The following is a 22,770-nucleotide window of genomic DNA, read 5'->3' as shown; positions in this document are numbered from 1 at the left end:
AAACAAAAGGCAGATCTGACAACAGGCAGCTGTGAGTTTGGCTAGTTGATCACAAGCGGGTATCAAACAGATATTGGGAAACATTTTTAAAAAGCTATGTGTGTCACACTGCATAACTGTTACTGAAGTAACTTTTTATTAATTAATAACTTCTTCGGGATCGGTGTCCATTCCACGGGACGGTTGAGCTAATGCGTGGGTTGTAAGTAACAAGAACATTTCCCAGGACATAGACATATTTGATATAAAGCTTGAATTCTTGTTAATCTAACTGCACTGTCCAATTATAGTAGCTATTACAGTGAAAGAATACCATGCTATTGTTTCAGGAGAGTGCACCATTTTGAACATGAAAAGTTATTAATAAACAAATGAGGCACATTTGGGCAGTCTTGATACAACATTTTGACCAGAAATGCAATGGTTCATTGGATCAGTCTAAAACTTTGCACATACACTGCTGCCATCTAGTGGCCAAAATCTAAATTGCACCTGGGCTGGAATAATACATTATGGCCTTTCTCTTGCATTTCAAAGACGAAGGTACAAAAAAATACAAAAGAACTGTAGATTATTTCTTTGTATTATCTTTTACCAGATCTATTGTGTTATATTCTCCTACATTCATTTCACATTTCCACAAACTTCAAAGTGTTTCCTTTCAAATGGCACCAAGAATATGCATATCCTTGCTTCAGGGCCTGAGCTACAGGCAGTTAGATTTGGGTATGTCATTTTTGGCGGAAATTGAAGAAAAGGGGCATATCCTTAGTGATCAACATGAGATCATAGTAATAGATTGACTGTACAAAAGGGTTCAAAGAAAGTATCTGCATTTATTTAATGTAATGATAACTCAAATAAGAACCACTTGCTTGATAGACCACCAATTATTAGCAGATGCTTCAGTTATACCTCAGAAACTGCCATTGTCTGCTTACAGTAGGTACTAAAGACACATAGTCAGTACTACCACCATCAGTGCATCTTTTGTTACATCAACAACCAGTATCAGTCCGCAGGAATCACATCACAAAACATCTAGACACTTTAAATAACTCTCATGAAGGCAATATGATTGTTTTCTTCAGTGTATAGTTTTTGTGAGAGTGAACAGTGCAATGTCTCAGAAGTTAAGAGCTGTGTGGGAGTGAATGCCCTCTCCATCTGCGCCCCCACGCTCAGAGGAGGTCCCTTGGTGGAGAAGGCGCGTAAGGAGGTGCAGCAAGCGCTTCTGGACGGCTTGGGGACGCTCCTCATCCTCTCCCCAGGGCGTCTCGGCGCACTCCTGCACCGCCCGCTGGAGGTCCACCTGGAGGGGGAGGCCCGCCTTGGCGCCCAGCAGTGTGGGAGAGAACCAGGGCCTGAAGATCTTCTGACAGATCACCTGTCCAGAGCAGAAGAGAGGGGGAGAGAAGAGGGGATGACAGTCCAGAGAGGAGCGAAGAAAGGAGGAGAGAAGAGGGGGTGAGTCAGACCCAAGAGGAACGGAGGAAGGGGGGTAACAGAGAGGGGAGAGAAGAGGAGGGGACAGTCAGAAACACAAGGAAAGTGGGGGAGGGGGGATGACAGAAGTGGACAGTCAGAGAGGAGAAGAAAGAGGGGTGGACAAGAGAAAAGGGAAGGGGGGTTGGTCATTGTGAGAGTAACCTACTGTTCCTTAGTTCTTATTTCATTATCACCGGGGCCATCATCAGTCATATTCTTATTACACGCCTGTTTGAAGGGGACGAGAGCCCCGAGACACAAATCGTCTCCTTGACCCCCGCAATCGTTTAAAGACAAAGCCACCATTGTCTCCTGGATGGCAGGCAGTACAATGGAGAGGTAGGGGTCAGCGAGGGTCGCGATAAGTGATCAGGAGCGGAGGAAAGGTATCATTCGCAGCAGCCACCTGTGGCCTTGAGATGGACCTGGTGTCATCACATATGCGACATTGTCTGGGAGCTCTCTGCTTCTCCAGGGCATCCGGCAGTATGAGTGACGACAGTATTTTAACTTATCAATTGGATGCATATTATGTCAAAGACTAGGTATTGACAAGGGTGACAACATGTCCCGGATTGTGTGGGACCGTGCCGCATTTTGGCCTTTTGTCCAGCATCCCGCAACCAAACAATCATGTCCCGCATTTTATCAACAAATTCAAACACCACTAATTTACCAAAAAGTTTCATTTGTCCACTAATTTCTCAGACATTCCAACCTGTCTCTTTTGCAGTCATGTTGCGCTTTTGTACTGCATTGCGTCTTAGGCCGGGTTTCAAACCGATCGCGGATTTGAACAATGTGCCATTGAAAGGTCAACATTGAAAGGTCAACCGTGGATATAGTCTCCGCAAACGCGGAAACATAGCAATTAAAATGCTGACAAAAAACACGATCGCATTGAATCCCGGGCCGTAAAGGTGATTTCTGCTTAAGCTGACAACTGCTGTGTTTACAGCGAAAATGATTTCTTCTGTGTTTACAGCGAAAGTGGGAAATAGTCTCTTGAGGTCTTATCTATCTTGGGTTGGTTCTTGTATTATAATCATGCACTGAAATTCCATAGTGTTATCATAAGCAATTAACATTCCTTGAAACGCTCAACTACACATTTATAATTAAAAAATAATTGAAAGTTGAGTGCTCCTGTTTAGCTCTTCAGAGGAGCAACCAACCCAAGAATTGAATAACTTACTTAATGGTGAGATGTAGAGTGAGTTGAAAACAATATGCAATCACGTTCATATTTCGATGCAATCACACTTACCTGCAGGTTGCTATTCCTCCGCTTTGAGCTGCACTTGTTCGTCTTCATGTTGCATTTCGAGATGCAGTCAAAGAAGTTGCAGTCGTCGTCATTAGTGCAGTTCTGCTCGAGGATGTCTCGCATTTTGGGCTCGAAGAAAGCCATGTCCACATCTATAGCCACCACCTGCACAACAGCACAGAGAGGTGAGTAAGTGCCGGAGTTTCATTGCTGCCAACTCCGGAGCTCACATTGAACCCAGAGGCAAGGGTTTAATAGCTGTATCAATCAATCAAATTTATTTTGATTTAGCCTCGTTTATTTTCAGTATCATCACTTACTTTCACTACTTTCATCTACCTCCCATTTCCTTCACCACTTGTTCTTTTTTTAAGCAAAAGGAATAAATCAAGAATAACCACATTGCAACTATTCCTGTGGGAGATATTTTGAATCTCATTGACATGGAATTATACAGTAAAAAAAAAATAAAAAATTCACACATGCTGTTGTTTTAAGGGCGTTGGGATTCTGTTTCATCTGTATGGCTTGTTATAATTGTCCTCTTTGCTGAAGTGACGGCCCGTGAGGAATGACGCCACTGCAGCACTTCATGTCAGCTTCAGCTGATTTGTAGCAAACATGTCAGAACACCAACAACAAAAAAACAAGTCACTGTCGAATTCTGAAAGGTAGAAAGAATCTTAAGGGCTCTATTCAATCCGTATCGCGGAAGGTGAAGCTTCATAGCGTGATTGACAACTAAAGGCAATGTTCTCGTGGTCAAGGAGACTGCATTCACGGTATGTCGGCTCAATCGGAAATTACCTTCACTTTTCTAGTGCGCAATCTGTGATGCTTCAGCGATACAGACTGAATAGAGCCCTTAGTGATCAGTGAACATAAGAGATGGTATTCTCGACATTGCTCTTCACTCATCCATCACGTCCAGCCAAATCAGCATAGCGCTTTAAGGAGCTGTAGATCTGACAGATATGATAATAAATGGTATCCTATGTATCACTTACCACTGCTAATGCAATGACGCAAGCCAACCAAATATATACTCCTAATATATTTTCAATATACAATATAGCCCCTATACTGTATACCCCCCCCCAACATTTAATATACTGTACACAATACACCCTTTCAATATACCCCCCAGTATATAACAGAGAATTCCTTTCCTCTGTTTATTATCACATGAGAAAACTAAATAAGGGATCAGCTGCACGGTAAAAAAACAAAGTATCACCTGGAGCTATATACATGTACTTATGAGATAAAAAGAAAGGAGGGATTGAAAGGATAATGTTTTTTGACGACGCAGGAGCCGAAACATAGACAATAACATGTCTCCTTTGGACTCCTCTCCTTCCTCCTGGTCTTTGTCCACACTATCAAATGAGCTCACGGTTGATGTAAACCATAATAGGGACGAGAATATTATATTTCATTTCAAACAGCGTCATCTCTTTACTTTCTACGCTGTCGATAAATTGTAAAAGCTTCTATCTTTCTTTTTTCTTGCATGTTTCTTTAAAAAAAAAAAAATATTTCGAAAGATAATTTGGGTTTTGGCATGCTAACTGTTATGCAAAATAAATGATGTCCTTATAACAATAATTATCTCATCGAGGGCCTCATCAAACTAATGCTCTCCAATTTCGGGTACCGCCGCCAACATGAGCAATTGGTGTACAGCAACTTAAGCCAAGTTGAATGAAAATATAAATAAATCTACTCACTCTAAAGATAATACATGTGTTTTTCATTGATTGCTCAAACAGCTTATTCTTCACGGCCCTGGCAAGTTTATCACATTTTTATGGAAATAAAATGAAAATGGTGCCTACCAGAGAGGACTGTTAATAAATTGTAATACCCTCTATGGTAACACTATGCTTTTGTGTTAATGATTTTTGCTTTTTATTCCTCTTGTCTCATCTAGGCTACTCAGAAAGAGTTCATTTGGATATCTGTCTATGCTTTGAATCCCCCATCAGCAGAAATAAAACATGTTTTGTACTGATTATTGACACACTGGTGGCACAATTGGGGTACAAAAATGCAACGTGAGGTGTATATGCACCTTGCTCTCAGTCCTTCATAGGTCAGAGTCAGCCAAAGGTGTATAGGTTTCACACAGAGAAACTCAGGTGAAACTCAGACAAATTTATATCGTGGAATGCATAGGGGGTGTCCTCAACAAGCATATTTATATAAATCTTTAATCCTATTCCTCGGTGGGTTGCCTGGATCATGGGCTTCCTCCACGTTAAAAAGCAACGTAATATAATTGTGAAAAATGGCACAACCGGCTGTTTTTTTTAAACCTTGTGGGAAACAATTAAACAACTTGGAGCCTCATCATTCTTCAGATGGCGCGTTGTTCTCATCAAACGGTTTGCACTCTGCGGATGAATGTGCTGCAGTATTATTGTGTGGATTAATTACTGTTTTACTATGAAAAAAGGGAGCTAAATCTGACCTTTTCTTGTTTACACAGAAACAATCTGAACTCCCCCACTAAAAATAAGCCGATCTCAGATCTGTGAGGGGTACCCAGCAGCCGCTCTGGGACAGTTTTAATGACAGGTTTATCTCCAAACGAGACTTCCATGCTGTTTTAGCGTTCCTGTGTGAAAGAGTCAGCAACTTATTGCTTTGAAGCATGTGTGTGTGTGTCTATGAGTGTACTCTGTGTGTGAGTGTGTTCATATGTGTGTGTGTGTATGTGTGCAAATGTGGTCAGCTCACCGTAAGGTCCTTCCGGATGGCAAAGTTCTCTGGTTTGATGTCGCACAGATGGAGGCGGTGTGAGAAGTCATTGTCGAAGCGCCACGCCATGTCCAGGAAGCTGAGGGCGATGCGGTGCACCATGTCCCTTGCCGTCCATGGGCCCGCCGATAACTCCTCCAGAGAGAAGATGTTCTGGTCCCAGGCGTGGCCCGCCGACAAGTACTCAACAGCGTAGAAGTGTCCGCAGGAACCCAGCACCTTGGCCACGTGGCGGCTGAGGTCCTGCAGCACCCTCAGGAAGACGTACTCCTCCTGCTGGAGCAGGGACCAAAGCGATGCCAGCTCTGCCCGCGAGTAGGGCCGCCCACGCTCCCTCAGCCTCTGGCCCCACAGCGGTGGCAGCGAGGCGTTGCCACCCATGTCCAGCCCCAGGGAGTTCCTGATCTCCAGGGTGGCATAGAAGACCACGTCCAGGGGAGCGAGCTCCTCGGCCGGGTCCTGGTACTCCAGGAGGCCCAGGCTTTCGTAGGAGGAGAAGTTCTCCAGCTTGGACTTGAGCACCACAGGAGTGCCACGCCACCGAGCCTCGATCACCTTCTTGCCATTCTCGTAGTAGAGGCAGCGCTTGTACTCCACCTGGCCGCTCACGCACAGGTCCTCGCAGAGGTCACCAGTCAGGGAGCCCTCGCGGTACTCCTCACACTGGGACAGACAGAGAGACACACAGACAAAATCAAATTATTTTTGGTGTACATAGTAAGTTTGTCATGGTAGAGTCACAAAACATTGTTGTTGTTTTTTTGCAAATCTTATTTTTTTTCCTAAAATGACAAGGCACCAACAATTTTGCAGGAAACAACGTTTATTTTTGAACAGCAGATTTGAAAAATGTGATTTGTAGTCTACGTCACATCCTAATAAGGGAATGGCACTGTATTACTGTGCTACTGAAATGAAAATGGATAATCCTGTACAAGGCAGTACATTTTCTGAAAACGTTTCAGTTGATGGTGAATTAAATTACATCCCACTACACTACAGCTTCGCCCTCTATTCAACCTGCTTTTTATGTCTCCGATTCGCGAGCTAATGTGATTGGTGTACATCTCAGTGCATAGATGTACATCCAGAGGTTGGAAATGATTAGTGTTCCTAGCGGGATTACATAGAAACTCCCTCTCTGCCTACATTCCAAAGTAAACAGCTGTCATCTTGATTCTCTCAAGATTTCAGTGAGATGCTTAATAGCCTTGACTGGGTGGCATGGCATTAACACGTTAGCCATAGTTTTGTTTCTCTTATCACCAACCCTCACAGATGTTTATTGGTCCTTCCACACCCTTAAATCTCTAGGCTTGTAGGTTTGCATTGAAACTACCGGTCAAATGTTTTAGAACACCTACTCATTCAAGGGTTTTTCTTTATTTTTTAAAACTATTTTCTACATTGTAGAAGAATAACAAACTATGCAGTAACACATATGGAATCATGTAGTAACCAAAAAAGTGTTAAACAAATCTAAATATATTTTATGTTTGAGATTCTTCAAATAGCAACCCTTTGCCTTGATGACAGCTTTGCACACTCTTGGCATTCTCTCAACCAGCTTCATGAGGAAGTCACCTGGTTAAAAGACCAAGTCCATATTATGGCAACAACAGCTCAAATAAGCAAATAGAAACGACAGTCTATCATTACTTTAAGACATGGAGGTCAGTCAATACGGAACATTTCAAGAACTTTGAAAATTTCTTCAAGTGCAGTCGCAAAAACTATCAAGCGCTATGATGAAACTGGCTCTCATGAGGACCGCCACAGGAATGGAAGACCCAGAGTTACCTCTGCTGCAGAGGATAAGTTCATTCGAGTTACCAGCCTCAGAAATTGCAGCCCAAACAAATGCTTCACAGAGTTCAAGTAACAGACACATCTCAACATCAACTGTTCTGAGGTGACTGCGTGAATCAGGCCTTCATGGTTGATTTTGCTGCAAAGAATTCAATACTAGAGGACACCATTAAGAAGAAGAGACTTGCTTGGGCCAAGAAACACAAGCAATGGACATTAGACTGGTGGAAATTTGTCCTTTGGTCTGGAGTCCAAATGGGAGTTTTTTGGTTCCAACCGCTGTGTCTTTGTGAGACGCGGTGTGGGTGAACAGATGATCTCTGCATGTGTATTTTCCACCGTAAAGCATGGAGGAGGTGTGATGGTGTGGGGGTGCTTTGCTGGTGACACTGCTGACTTATTTATAATTCAAGGCACACTTAACCAGCATGACTACCATAGGATTCTGCAGCGATATGCCATCCCATCTGTTTGCGCTTAGTGGGACTATCATTTGTTTTTCAAAAAGACAATGACCCAACACACCTCCAGGCTGTGTAAGGGCTATTTTACCAAGAAGGAGAGTGATGGAGTGTTGCATCAGATGACCTGGCCTCCACAATCCCCCGACCTCAACCAGATTGAAATGGTTTGGGATGAGTCGGACCACAGAGTGAAGGAAAAGCAGCCAACAAGTGCTCAGCATGTGGGATCTCTTTCAAGACTGTTGGAAAAGCATTCCAGGTGAAGCTGGTTGAGAGAATGCCAAGTGTGTGCAAAGCTGTCATCAAGGCAAAGGGTGGCTATTTGAAGAATCTAAAATGTAAAATATATTTTGATTTGTTTAACACTTTTTTGGTTACTACATGATTCCATATGTGTTATTTCATAGTTTAGATGTCTTCACTATTACAATGAGGAAATTGTAGAAATCAAGAAAAACCTGAATGAGTAGGTGTTCTAAAACTTTTGACCGGTAGTGTATATTTCACAAAATAAATGAAAAAGAGTTAGCAGTCACCATCCTTCTCTGCTTGGCTTGTGCCTGATATTGAGTCTCATACTATGGATGCATTGGCAGACTTTACTGCTCTCCAAATTTGCTATCTGTTAGGCTGGGTGACAACACAAATGAAAGTGGCCTGTCTTGAGCTGTATCACATAGTTTTGACGGTCATTGCAGCCATCTGAAAGGCCTAAGTGTCCTCCCCTTATCTCCAGAGAGCTGAACTCAGAGACCCCTGCAATTATTTTGAGGCCCCTAATGCACCCCTGCTATCTCTCGGCCTTGTGTAGGCTAACCGGTGCCGTGGCCATAATATCCCAGCCTAGGGCATCTAGCCCAGGCCGAATCGTGTATTTTCTTTTCTTTTCTTTTTTTCCCTTCTCAGCAAGGCATCCAAGTTCCACACATCCATGTTTAATTCCCTGGATTTCCTGGGACTTGCATAATGTCAGACTGCAGCTGTTTTTAGCTTCTGTTTGTATGGAAACTTTCCCACTGTGGTGTTTGGACTCTGTCATGATGTTTTGCTGGCATTTTGTATAAGCATTGGCGTTTACAATGTACATATAATTGCTTTGTGGAGAAACAGTGGCTTCAGCTATAGTTACACATGTCATACTGTCAGATGTGGATATGTACAGAGAAGCCAAAATACGGCAACAAGAGTTAAAGTCAATAAATAGCCCTGCTGGCGCCCACAGCATGTTTGTTTGGCATTTCAAACTCTAGCTAATGACGTGAATGCGTGGGCTCAGGGAAACAACACACTCCAGACTTTGAAGTAGTCCAAGTCATTAATGAACCTTCGGTTGACCAGCCAAGTCACATCATCATGATTACAGGGTCGAAACAGCAACAACAACAAAAGATCAGCAGGTGGTTTCTTTCTGTTCTTTTCCTCCTTTTACATTGTATGTCTCGAAATCCCCAAAAAGGTCATGAACAAAGCAAACATTTATTGACCATCAATCAGAATCAGGGAAATCGCTGCTGGCTGGGCAAAGCCCAAACTCCATCTCTGGAGCACGTTCCATATACTAAAGTCCAAATACATAGACCTTAAAAGGCCCAACAAAAGCTAATCACATTTTTATTTTTATTTTAGCTCAATGGCAAGGTTTACTAAAGCGTCTGCACCACTGCAAAGATTGGTCCACTTTTCTATTATAAAATATTTACCTTTTAATTGTACCATTTATGTTTTATTCCTATTCTATGACTGGGATTCAATCAAACAGACAAAGTTCACAAACTGCTGCCTGTTTACGCACACTTCTTATTCTGAAAACTGAAGCCATCTACCTATGAAGAGAATCTACCTGGAAGTGGCAGTATAGGTTTTACAGTGCTCACCATTCTGTAATCTTATTCGCTAATGGCTAAGGGAGCTAAATAACGCAATGTCCCTTCGCATTTATGTAATAACAAACGAATCCCTCAGAATTACATTAGTTCAATGCATGTGTCATAAATATGGTTAGTTTCCTGTTATTAAAAGCATACTTATTTTGTACAACTATTGTAAATGGCTGAACTGTAGTGGCTTCAGTTCACATGACAGTTCACAAGTTTCACACAAGAAAAGTGCAGTGGACCAGTGTGCTGCGGTCCGTTGAGCGGAGCGCAGTCTGGCCCAAGCACTGGTCAGAGTCGGCATGTCTGGAATGTCCTACAACAGTGGCCTTAGCTCTACTAAGATTTCTCTCACTGGAAGAATTTGTCCGAAAACAAAGATATGCTCAAATACGTCCAGAGAAGACCTTTTGTTCCCCATTATTTGACAGACAATCGTTTAAAATATATACATTGTAGCCTAGATTATATACATTTGTCTCGATTTGCTAAGCGGGAACAATGTGATAATTATTTGGACTCACTCATCATGGCCAATGTAAGCCAGGACTGTAAATCATCAAGCCATAATTGCTCTTATTGTGTGAAGTGTGAATGTGGGGTGGACTTTATTGTGTTTATTCATTTTAAACGAAGAAGAACAATAAATACATTCATTTTGAGGGCACTGAGAGGGTGGCCTGTTTTTTGTCGAGAAGTCCAGTTCACTGGAAGTACTAGTATCCCATAATTATGTATGCATGCACTATGCACAACTTCATTGCTGCTTATATGGTGAACTAAACCCCTTTATTCACTAGCCTAGTGTTGCATGATCTGATCGTTTAGCTGTGGGATTCAAGCCCTTGTCATATTGTTTTTAGTCTCAAACAGCTGGTTTACTAGCACATAATAAAAAACACAAAAGTTACCACATACATTATATTAATATTATATTCTATTTTCATGACCTGTTCCATCTCCATAGGAGAAAGTATTAATACCCCTTGACTTATTCCACATTTTGTTGTGGTACAGCCTGAATTCAGAATGGATTAAAATAGATTTTTTTCGCTCACCCATCTACACAGAATAACCCATAATGACAAAGTAACATGATTTTTTAATATTGTTTTGCAAATGTATTGAAAATTAAATATAGAAATATCTAATTTACATAAGTATTCACACCCCTGAGTCAATACTTAGCAGAAGCATATTTGGCAGCGATTAGCTGTGAGTCTTTCTGGGTAAGTCTCTAAGAGCTTTACACACCTGGATTGTGCAACATTTGCCCATTATTCTTTTAAGAATACTTCAACTTCTGTCAAATTGGTTGTTGATCATTGCTAGACAACCATGTTCAGGTCTTGCCATAGTTTTAGAAGTAGATTTATGTCAAAACTGTAATTCAGCCACTCAGGAACATTCACTGTCTTCTTGGTAAGCAACTCCAGTGTAGATTTGGTCTTACGTTTTAGGTTGTCTTGCTGAGAATTGAATTCAACACCCAGTGTGTAATGATGGGGCGGTGAGTCGGAAGCAGGTGCAGGTGAACCGTTCTAATAAAACAACAAAACCAAGAACATGCCACTAACATAAGGCAGTAAGCCGATACACAAGAACAATACCAAATGGTGAGTGAACCTGGGAGAGTGACATATGAAGGGGAGGAAATGATGAAGGTAATGGAGTACATGTGTGAATCATAATGATTCACAGGTGTGTGTAATGATGAGAGCCAGGTGTGTGTAATGATGAATCCCAGGACCGGTGGTTAGTACTCTGGCGACTTCGTATGCCGGAGGGGAGGAACAGGAGCAGGCGTGACAGAGTGTCTGGTGTAAAGCAGACTGAACCAGGTTTTCCTCTAGGATTTTGCCTGTGCTTAGCTCAATTACATGTATTTTTAATCCTGAAAAACTCCCCAGTCCTTAACGATTACAAGCATACCCATGACATGATGCAACCACCACTATACTTGAAAATATTGAGAGTGGTACTCAGTAATGTGTTGTATTGGATTTGCCTCAAACATAACACTTTGTATTCAGAACAAAAAGTTAATGACACATTTTTTTGCAAACAGGATGCATGTTTTAGAATATTTTATATCTGTACATGCTTTTTTCTTTTCACTCTGTCAATTAGGTTAGTACTGTGGAGTAACTGCAATGCTGTTGATCCATCCACAGTTTTGTCCCATAATAGCCATAACTCTCTGTAACTGTTTTAAAGTCACCAGTTTCCTTCCTCTCCGGCAACTGAGTTAGGAAGAACGCCTGTATCTTTGTAGTGACTTGGTATATTGATACACCATCCAAAGTGTAATGAATAACTTCACCATGCTCAAAGGGCTGTTCAATGTGTGTTTTTTTTTTACCCATCTACCAATAAGTACCCTTCTTTGAGAGGCATTGGAAAACCTCCCTGGTCTTTGTGGTTGAATCTGTGTTTGAAATTCACTTACAGATAATTGTGCGGTACAGAGATGAAGTAGTCATTAAAAAATCATGTTAAACTCTGTTATTGCACACAGAGTGAGTCCATGCAACTTATTATGTGACTTTTTCAGCACATTTTTACTCCTGAACTTATTTAGGCTTGCCATAACAAAGAGGTTGAATACTTATTGAATTAAGACATTTCAGGTTTTAATTAGTAACATTTTCAAAAAACATTGTTCCACTTTGACATTATGGGGTATTGTGTGTAGGCCAGTGACAGAAAAATCACAAGATAATCTATTTTAAAATCAGGCTGTAACACAACAAAATGTGGAATTGTCACAATATTATTAACCAATCATATTATTCACAATGGCATGGTATAAAAGGAACACAATATCATATTTACAGTTACTTTACAGATATAAAGTATAATATATATATATTATGTATACTTTCTAAAACAGTAGCCTACTGTAATTATCCTATGAAACACAAGCATCATTAGAATTAACATTGAAGTGGCCTTGGTACAACTCCCTATCTCCAGGCATTGCCATCTGTGCCTGGTTAAATGCATAAATAAAGAATAAAATAGCCAAGCTGTAGTGTAAGCCCTGGAGCAGAAAGCTATTAAGGTGTGCAGTAAAAATCTTAAGGGGTTTGTTCAACTGGCAAAGGCTGCCAAAAGACCTTCGAAAAGATGGCTCCACTGTTTAAAAAGAGGACTCACAACATAACATTTTGAATGGGATCCTTTAAAATTTTGTTTTAGTTCATTTAGATTAATTTCATTTTAGGTAATTTAGCATTCAGATAGATGTAGGATCTTAATTTTGTGCCAGTTTGCTAGAGCAGTAAAATAATCCTGTAGCAACAGGAAATGTGAATTATTAGGTGGATTATAATGAATGGACATTTTTGTAGGGGTTGATACATTTTTCTTAAGGGAAAATCAAGTCAAAGTGGGAATTACAAGCTGCAGATGCCTTTTAAAACCTCAAATACACTACAAGTTCAAAATGTCCTACATTGCAGGAAAGTTGTCTTGAAATCTGGTGATCAAATTAAGATCCAACATCAGAACCTGTAAACTTTAATATTTCTAGTACTATCTATTACATACAGTAGCACAACTAGGGGTGGGGTGGTGTTGTAGGTATTTATGTGGTTATGTGGTTAGGTAAGGAAGTAAGCATGCATTCCAAAGTGTATTTTTTTAGGTTATATTCAAATTGAAGTTCAGCTCTGGCTACATTTTCTGTTGTTGTTTTGTTTCCCTTCGTTTGCTTTTGTCTGTTATCATTATGGATGAGAAAAGAGATTTCATGGATATTGCAACTTGACAAACAAATATGACTCTACCTGAGGAAATCCTCAGAGGATGTTACCGTTCTTTGATTATTCTGACTGAACGCCTCACAGATAGACAATAGTTGTGAACACATACAGACACTTTCATGTCTGCTCCGGGCTTAGAGGCGTAGCTACATGATGCTATCTAAAGCACAAAGTCCCTATTGCCAGCTGAGAAGTGATGAAATTAGTGTATATGCCCCCTTACCAAAGTGAGAAGTTGTTCCAAGCTGTAGATATGCTTAACTTCCCATCAGGAAACCGTAGCAAACCATAGCAACACTGGGACAATGTTAGTCCCTGTATATACAGTTGAAGTTGGAAGTTTACATACACCTTAGCCAAATACATTTAAACTCAGTTTTTCACAATTCCTAACATTTAATCCTGTCAAATTGCCTGTCTTAGGTCAGTTAGGATCACCACTTTATTTTAAGAATGTGAAATGTCAGAATAATAGTAGAGAGAATGATTTATTTCAGCGTTTATTTATTTCATCACATTTCCAGTGGATCACAGGTTTACATACACTCAATTAGTGTTTGGTAGCATTGCCTTTAAATTGTTTAATGTGGGTCAAACGTTTTGGGTACTCTTAAACATGCTTCCCACAATAAGTTGGGTGAATTTTGGCCCATTCCTCCTGACAGAGCTGGTGTAACTGAGACAGGTGAGTAAAGGCCTCCTTGCTCGCACACGCTTTTTCAGTTCTGCCCACCAATTTTTTATAGGATTGAGGTCAGGGCTTTGTGATGGCCACTCCAATACCTTGACTTTGTTGTCCTTAAGCCATTTTGCCACAACTTTGGAAGTATGCTTGGGGTCATTGTCCATTTGGAAGACCCATTTGCGACCAAGCTTTAACTTCATGACTGATGTCTTGAGATGTTGCTTCAATATAGCCACAATTTCCCCCCTCATGATGCCATCTATTTGTGAAGTGCACCAGTCCCTCCTGCAGCAAAGCACCCCCACAACATGATGCTGCCACCCCGTGCTTCACGGTTGGGATGGTGTTCTTCAGCTTGCAAGCCTCCCCCTTTTTCCTCCAAACATAACGATGGACATTATGGCCAAACAGTTCTATTTTTGTTTCATCAGACCAGGGGACATTTCTCCAAAAAGTACGATCTTTGTCCCCATGTGCAGTTGCAAACCATAGTCTGGCTTTTTTATGGCGGTTCCTTGCTGAGCGGCCTTTCAGGTTATGTTGATATAGGACTCATTTTACTCCTGGATATAGATACTTTTGTACTTGTTTCCTCCATCATCTTCACAAAGTCCTTTGCTGTTGTTTGGGATTGATTTGCACTTTCCGCACCAAAGTAAGTTCATCTCTAGGAGACAGAACGTGTCTCCTTCCTGACCGGTTTGGTGGCTGTGTTGTCCCATGGTGTTTATACTTGCGTACTATTGTTTGTACAGATGAACGTGGTACCTTCAGGCGTTTGGAAATTGCTCCTAAGGGTGAACCAGACTTGTGGAGGTCTACAACTTTTTTTCTGAGGTCTTGACTGATTTCTTTTGCTTTTCCCATGTCAAGAAACGAGGCACTGAGTATGAAAGTAGGCCTTGAAATACACCTGCAATTGACTCAAATGATGTCAATTAGCCTTATCAGAAGCTTCTAAAGCCATGACATAATTTTCTGGAATTTAACAAGCTGTTTAAAGGCAGTCAACTTAGTGTATGTAAACTTCTGACCCACTGGAATTGTGATACAGTGAATTATAAGTGAAATAATCTGTCTGTAAACAATTGTTGGAAAAATTACTTGTGTCATGCACAAAGTAGATGTCCTAAGTGACTTGCCAAAACTATAGTTTGGTAACAAGAAATTTGTGGAGTGGTTGAAAAACGAGTTTTAATGACTTCAACCTAAGTGTATGTAAACTCCCAACTTCAACTGTATCATCAGGATATTGGTCATTTCCATCAAGGTCCGCTCTCAAAGATATCTGCTGCCTTCATTGTGTGTGGTTTTAGTAATAGGTTCACAAGGTATCAGTGTGATAGTTTTCATCTAGTAGCTTAGTTAAAAATACCCCTGTTACATTATATACAATTTTGCTACAATCCTCAGTGGTCGCCTCAAGCCACATAATATATATAAATATATAGCCTCCTCTGCAATGAAATGTTGATTGAAAGCTAAATAATCTATAGGCCATGATGAAATGTCCCTTAAAAATGTGAAAATCTACACACCTAGCCTTAACATGTTTTTATCTGTACATTTTACCAGAATGTACTCAGAGTAAATACTGAGTACTGTATGTGTGTACATATTATGAATAGTATGATTGTGTTGCACCTATTGCAAACAAATAATGATGAATATAAATCAGAACAGGAACTTTGTCTGAATAGGAATATAGACTCAGACAGCAAATACATAGTTGGGGTGTTTTTACTTGCGTTCTACCTTGGCTGACATTGCTGACCAGTAAATCATTGGTCAGTTTGACCCTAAAGAGTGGGATACATTTTAAGGTTGGCCAACATAAGGCCCTGCAACAAAGCCAAAACCAGAAATGACTGACTGATGACCTGTTGCAAAAGCAACCAATATTTGCCTATTTTGTGCTCATTTCTTGTCTCGCCACATGATTAATTGGAATGGCTGCATAATTTCAAAGCATGTTTGGCGTTATTTATGAAGTTGGCAGAGTAAATGTTGAAGGGAGACAATGGATTGCCTGCATTTAATAATAATACAAAATCTAGCTATTATTACCTTGTGTATTTTGTTTGTTCAGGCTTGCCTACCAAAATGATTTGCGCAATGTTCATTGGGATTTAAATATGGAGCAATGCAATAAGCAATTGGTACTTAAGTGTTTGCCTTTACCACATGTTGTCTTTTTTTGTCAATAAAGAAAATGTTTTTAAAAATGAGAGCAGAAATATCTCATTTACATACTGTAAGTATTCACACCCCTGAGTCAATAAATGTTGAAATCACCTATGGCAGCGATTACAGTTGAGAGTCATTCTGGGTAAGTCTCTAAGAGATTTTCAAACCTGGATTGTAAAATATTTGCAAATTATTTTATTTTTTAATTCTTTAACCTCTGTCAATATGTTTGTTGATCATTGCTAGACAACCATTATCAAGTCTTGCCATATAATTTCAAGCCGATTCAAGTCAAAACTATAACTAGGCCACTCAGGAACATTCAATGTCATCTTCGTAAGCAACTCCAGTGTATATTTGGCCTTGTGTTTTAGGTTATTGTCCTGCTGAAAGGTGTATTCTTCTCCCAGTGTCTGTTGGAAAGCAGACTGAAGCAGGTTTTCCTCTAGGATTTTGCCCTGTGCAAAAAGCCATATGCATTTTGGGCAATGTTGTTCGACACTGCATTTTTTTGTGTCCCACATTTATTTATATATATAAAAAAATGGTTAACACCTCAGTATTGTTAATCAACCAGGTTGTCAACAAAATACTTAGAATAAAATAGTAGCCTTTTTTATTGATGCCAATACTGTTTTCGCTTAATACTTAAAAATACTAGTGCGATGTCGGATTTTATGAGGGTTGCATTTATTGGGGAATTGGGATTCATTTTCATGATGGGAAATTAATTAATCAATTAATGTGGGGACACAGAAGATTTGCAAAAAAAAAAATCTGTTTGGTTTCAATTCCCTTGGTGCAACTGCATGGTTTTTGCAACAATAACGAGTCTGGACTATGATCAATTAAGCCATTTCAATGTAGTTAAACAGATTAATGTAAAATAATGAATTATGTTGGCTTACACTTATGGCACTTCCAAGGCTGTTTCATGATGATTATTGCGGTCGTGTCGATTATGTTATATACTTAGGCTATTGTAACAAGGCATATGCCAGCATTGTAGGCATACTGCCTCTGCCCAGAGGCCTGCTAGGCTTTCATGTCAACGGCCGTTAGAACTCACTTTGCCACGTATGAGCCCTGGTTAGAGTCCCTGTGGCAGCTTTCACTTTCTTCCTCTACATTGGTGGCAGCGTAGTGATCACGTCCAGCTCACATCTAGTTATGTGGTGTAAAAACATTGTGTTTTTCAACATTGCGTTGGGTGTAATTACATTGCTGCATCTAGTGAACAATGGAGAAGAATCAATGGGTGTGACAGATGTAGATGTAGTCACTACAGGTGTGATCCAGCCTTATACAAAAGTTGCCTGACGCTGAATGGAAAGTGCAAAACCCTGACCAGTTATTCAGAAGAAAATCCTCTGTGACTGTCTAATTTACATAAGTAAACTTACCAGTGTGGACCCAAAACAAACACATTCTACACATTTACAAGCAGCCTGTTTGAAGTGTTATTGCAACCACGGTGTTCTAATAACCTGACAATGATCCATATCATATGGGTAGACAAATAATGTGTGTTACGCGGCAAAACACAACTATGCTTTTTAAGGATGGAAACCAGTAATATCAATCTCTGTTGATCCCTCTTGTTCTGATCTGGGACGGCAAGTAGACTAGTGGTTAGAGAGTTGGGCCAGTAACTGAAAGGTTGCTGCATCAAATCCCCGAGCTGACAAGGTAAAAATCTGTCGTTCTGCCCCTGAATGAGGCAGTTAACCCACTGTTCCCTGGTAGGCCATCATTGTAAATAAGAATTTGTTCTTAACTGACTCGCCTAGTTAAATAAAGGTTATACATCTAATGAAATGGATGTAGGATTGTCTACAACCTAGAATTTAGGCCTTTCCCAGTCGTGAAGGATGAAGCTAGGCCGCTCTTGGTTCTCATTGGGGAAGACTGAACTCAAGTTAGGGGTTGTATGTCAGACTCTCCTATACCACTTTGCCTAACATGTTTTACCCCAGACTTTGTAAATGAAACCTTTTTAAGCTGATATAACTTGTATCATTATTATAAGGTTGTGAAACCCATAGCTGAATAGTGTGTTGATTAATTATTGCGTTCTTCAGTGGAAATACAGAATATGTATAGAAATGCCAAATATATCAAAAGATGAATCAAGCAGAGATGTATGACTATTTAACCATGTTAATCATTACTGACAGATGCAAACTACAAACATTTAAAGATAATGAATACATGACAACTAGATAAAAAATATTTTATTACAAATAATTCAGACAAGAATCAAGAGTTGGCTATAACATGAGTACAAACAAAGTGAGTGTGTTGTATATGTGTTTAAGTGTTTGTGTGCGTGTATCATAATGTGTATTATAATTTCCCATCATAATAATGTATCCTCATTCCCCAATCGAATACCTTCATCGATACCCCCCCCAAAAAAAGCCATTGTGTAATGAACACGAAAAAGTGGAGCCTTGTATTAAATGCATTATGAAGAAATTTGTGTAATGCAGGCTCCACAAAATATGAAATGTGTTATGAAGGCCACTGTTGCAGTTTTTCTGACTACAAGTGCACCAGTATCCCAAGCATAGAAAACCGTATTGGCATTAATAAAAAAGGTAAGGATACTATTATATTATAATTATTTCGGTGACAACCTGGTTGATTAACAATAGTGGGTTGTTAACACGTTTGTTTTTATATAAATAAATGTGGGACACGAAATAAGGAAGTGTAGAACACCATTGCCCATCATGCATTGCTCTAATAACTTCAACAGTTTGCCCCCCCCAAAATGTATTTTCACACGAATTAAGCCACACAAAAACACACACAATCTGCTGAAATACTTTTTGTACATATTTGCACAAATTTGGTGTGAGATTGTGTTGATTCAGGACATAGAGTTAATTTCTTCTACAGTTTTTGCAGTTTTACTTTAGTGCCTTATTGAAAACAGGATGCATGTTTTGGAATATTTGTATTCTGTACAGGCTTCCTTCTTTTCATTTAGGTTAGTATTGTAGAATAACTACAATGTTGTTGATCCATCCTCATTTTAAAGACACCATTGGCCTCATGGTGAAAACCCTGAGTAGTTTCCTTCCTCTCCAGCAACTGAGTTAGGAAGGACACCTGTATCTTTGTAGTTACTGGGTGTATTGATAGGGGATAAGGGATATTCACTGTCTTTTTCATCTATCAATAGGTGCCCTTCTTTGCGAGGCATTGAAAAAACCTCCCTGGTCTTTGTGTTTGAATCTGTGTTTGAAATTCACTGCTCGAATGAGGGACATTACATATAATTGTATTTGTGGGACAGAGATGAGGTAGTCATTACAAAATCATGTTAAACGCTATTATTGCACACAGAGTGAGTCCATGCAACTTATTATGTGACATGTTAAGTACATTTTTACTCCTGAACTTATTTAGGTTTTTCATAACAAAGGGCTTGAATACTTACTGACTCAAGACATTTCAGCTTTTCCTTTTTAATTCATTTGTAAAAATGTCAAAAAAACATAATTCCACTTTGACATTATGGGGTATTGTGTGTAGGCCAGTGACCCACTATCTCAATTGAATCCATTTTAAATTTAGGCTGTAACATAACAAATGTGGAAAAAATCATGCGGTGTGAATACTTTCTGAAGGCACTGTATATCTGATTGGGCAGATTGTACACAAATAGGCATAGATAATCAAATATTTATCCTATATCCTTATATTTGCTCTTGTCACGCTTGTTTGTCACTTTTGTTTAATCTTTTAATTCTACCCTGTAAGTGGAATTCCCTTCAGGAAAAATGCTGCGAACTTTGCACCTTTCCACCATTTAATCGCACTCACAACATTGTGTGTAATCCACTGGTTCAAAGGGAGATTTATGTGAAAACTTTAGAACCAAGAAGTAATCCCAGACAGAATTGCAGTCCACGAAATGCATAGTCCGTGAAATGCCTCTAGGGCTACATAAAGATGCTGGGGTTGAAACATTAGTCGGTGTAATTGGTAGAGAGCATGGCAGCGCAGAGATAATTATGTCTCCTAAGTAACCATTGGGATTGTTTGTGGACTCTGGGCGCATAGAGCAATTATATTAAAAGGCATAAATGTGATAGGCTACATACACACAGCAAATTTTCCAGTGTTTTTTATTTAAATAACACAGCATGTTAAATCAACACAAAGTGTTTTGTCTATATATATATATATATATATATACATACATACATACATACATACACACATACATACACACATACATACATACATACACGCACACACGCACACACACACACACACACACACACACACACATACATACATACATACATACATACATACATACATACATACATACATACATACATACATACATACATACATACATACACACAGACCAGTGATTGTGTTCCAGTGTTACACCAGTAAATTGTGTTCATAAAAAAACATTATGCTAAAATGTTCACTTAGGACATCACTTGCTGAAGTCCAAATGCAACAAACATGTCTCTCTCACTAACAAATACAGTCATGGGTGGTAAATCTACAATTTACTCAGAAGGCAAGGAACTCAGCTTTAAAAAAAACTATTTGAATAAGGCTTTACACAGAGCCGTGTGTTAATTTAACACTGTTATGGTGTCTATGTAGGTTCTCAGTCTTGACACTTTCAGTGTTGATTTAACACTCAGTGTTTAAAAAATGTTTTATAACACTGGCTAATTTGCTGTGCTGTAGCCCAGAGGAGGTTAAGAATAAGGGAGGTTTATTGTCTACAACTGCTTAGGAATGCTCTTCAATTGAGTTGTGATTCAGTTGAGTCAATTCAGCTTAATTGCTTGAGTGTTGGTTGGTGGAATTAAAAAGGTATTTGTCCAAGACAGATTGATTAAATAACTTTACCCTGAGAAAATATTTTGTTTCCAAGTCAGTTTGTTTGGATCAGTCAATATTTGAATCTGTGTACTCTACAGTATCTTAACCTGTTATATTATTTTCCTTAGTATGTGGTTTGTGGCATGTTTGTAGTATGTGGTTTGTGGCATGTTTGTCACACACACACACACACACACACACACACACACACACACACTAAACTCAAGTTCAATGTCAACATCAAAACAGAAGCGTAAGCGTGAGCCCTCCATCCCCCGTAGGCTACTCACCACTCTCTGCAGTATCCTCTTGCTCTTGTCATCCGTGCAGTAGTCGGAGAGGATGGTCCGGTGCACAAACACCAAGCCATTGAGGAACACCCAAGTGCCGAACCAGAGCAGGGCGAACACCAGCGTGCTCCTGCGGCATATTTTCAACCCCAGCCACCTGAGCAAACAGCCACCCCGTAATGGACCCGGCCCCATGGTCCTCCGCAACGACCACATTTATAGACTGCAACCCCCCCTCCCACCCCTGGTTAAACAGCTCAGGAGCAAGAGCTAGCTATCCGGCCCCCTCTCATCCCGCTTGTCATCTCTGGGATAAGTGGTCGTCTGGTGTTGGGAAGCTGCAAGGCTGCTGGTGAGGGTCTGTGTCCTGCTGGGTACACGTTCCTCTGGTTTACCCTCTCTCTCTCTCCCGCCTCTCTGCTTCCCATGGCTGGCTGGCTGGCGCTTGTCTGGAGCCCCCCCCTCCCCACCCCTATGGAATACCCCCGCTCCCCCTTGCGACTTCTGTTGGTTCTCAAACTCACGCGTTTTGCCCCATTCGGTTTTTCTCGTCCTGAGTTGCCTTCCCGGCTCCCAGCTCCTTCCCCTGTGTGTGTGTCTGTTTTTGTATGCGTGTGTTTTTCTTGAATGAGCGCAGTCAAGTGCTCTGATCGAGAGGCTATGCTTAGTGCATGCACCACCAGTCCGCTCTTCTATTCTACACTCTTCCTATCAAATTGGAGAGACTCCCATGCAGTTTCTCTCTCCCGTCCGATCTCTACCCCTCTATCCCGTATTTCTTTCCCCGTCTCCCTTTCAATCTGTCCCTCTTATCTTGCTCACCCCACATTTTCCCCCCTTCCTCTGCCTCCCGCCCCCTTCTTGTGGACGCGCCTACTTTTTGGGTCGTCTGAACAACACTCTTTCTTTTAACATTACCACGGCAGCTGGGACAAGACTTACTGTAGTCCCTGTGCTGCTGTGTCTGTCGAGTGTGCTGCCAATTCTAATTATTATCGTTGTGCTTTCTCCTGTGCCACACATAACAGGCATAACCGTAGAAACAGACCAGGTCCTCTTACTCTCGTTGATAATTGCTCTATTCGTAAATGTTTATGAAATACGGCAAGTGAAATACAGTCGCCATGAACTGATTTCATTTGATTTGGACTGAAGGTTTTATTTTTACTCTCAGTCTTAGAAAATACAAAATAGTTCACTGGAAGGATCATGTTTGAGACGCTAATTGAACTTTCTAATTTTAGAAATTACATTTCGCACTTGCTCCATTCTCTCTCCCTCTCCCGGTTCATTCTCTCTTTACTCTCACT

At 40.3% G+C, this 22,770-nt stretch overlaps 1 protein-coding gene across 1 annotated transcript; it reads right to left on the bottom strand.

Annotated features, from left to right (window-relative positions):
- Positions 1–816: 816 nt before the first annotated feature.
- dipk1c (divergent protein kinase domain 1C) lies at positions 817–22,257 on the bottom strand. The gene is made up of 4 exons (XM_042308751.1): positions 21,461–22,257; positions 5,498–6,181; positions 2,756–2,920; positions 817–1,387 (listed from the first exon to the last, which is right to left on the bottom strand). The coding sequence occupies exons 1-4, from the start codon at positions 21,674–21,676 to the stop codon at positions 1,127–1,129; spliced, it is 1,326 nt and encodes a 441-aa protein (XP_042164685.1). The 5' UTR covers positions 21,677–22,257; the 3' UTR covers positions 817–1,126.
- Between the last annotated feature and the right edge of the window lie 513 nt (positions 22,258–22,770).

Source organism: Oncorhynchus tshawytscha, linkage group LG29, assembly GCF_018296145.1.
Source record: "Oncorhynchus tshawytscha isolate Ot180627B linkage group LG29, Otsh_v2.0, whole genome shotgun sequence".
Lineage (NCBI taxonomy): Eukaryota > Metazoa > Chordata > Actinopteri > Salmoniformes > Salmonidae > Oncorhynchus > Oncorhynchus tshawytscha.
The sequence above is the reverse complement of the archived record's forward strand: the minus strand, read 5'-3'. Positions and strand labels throughout refer to the sequence as shown.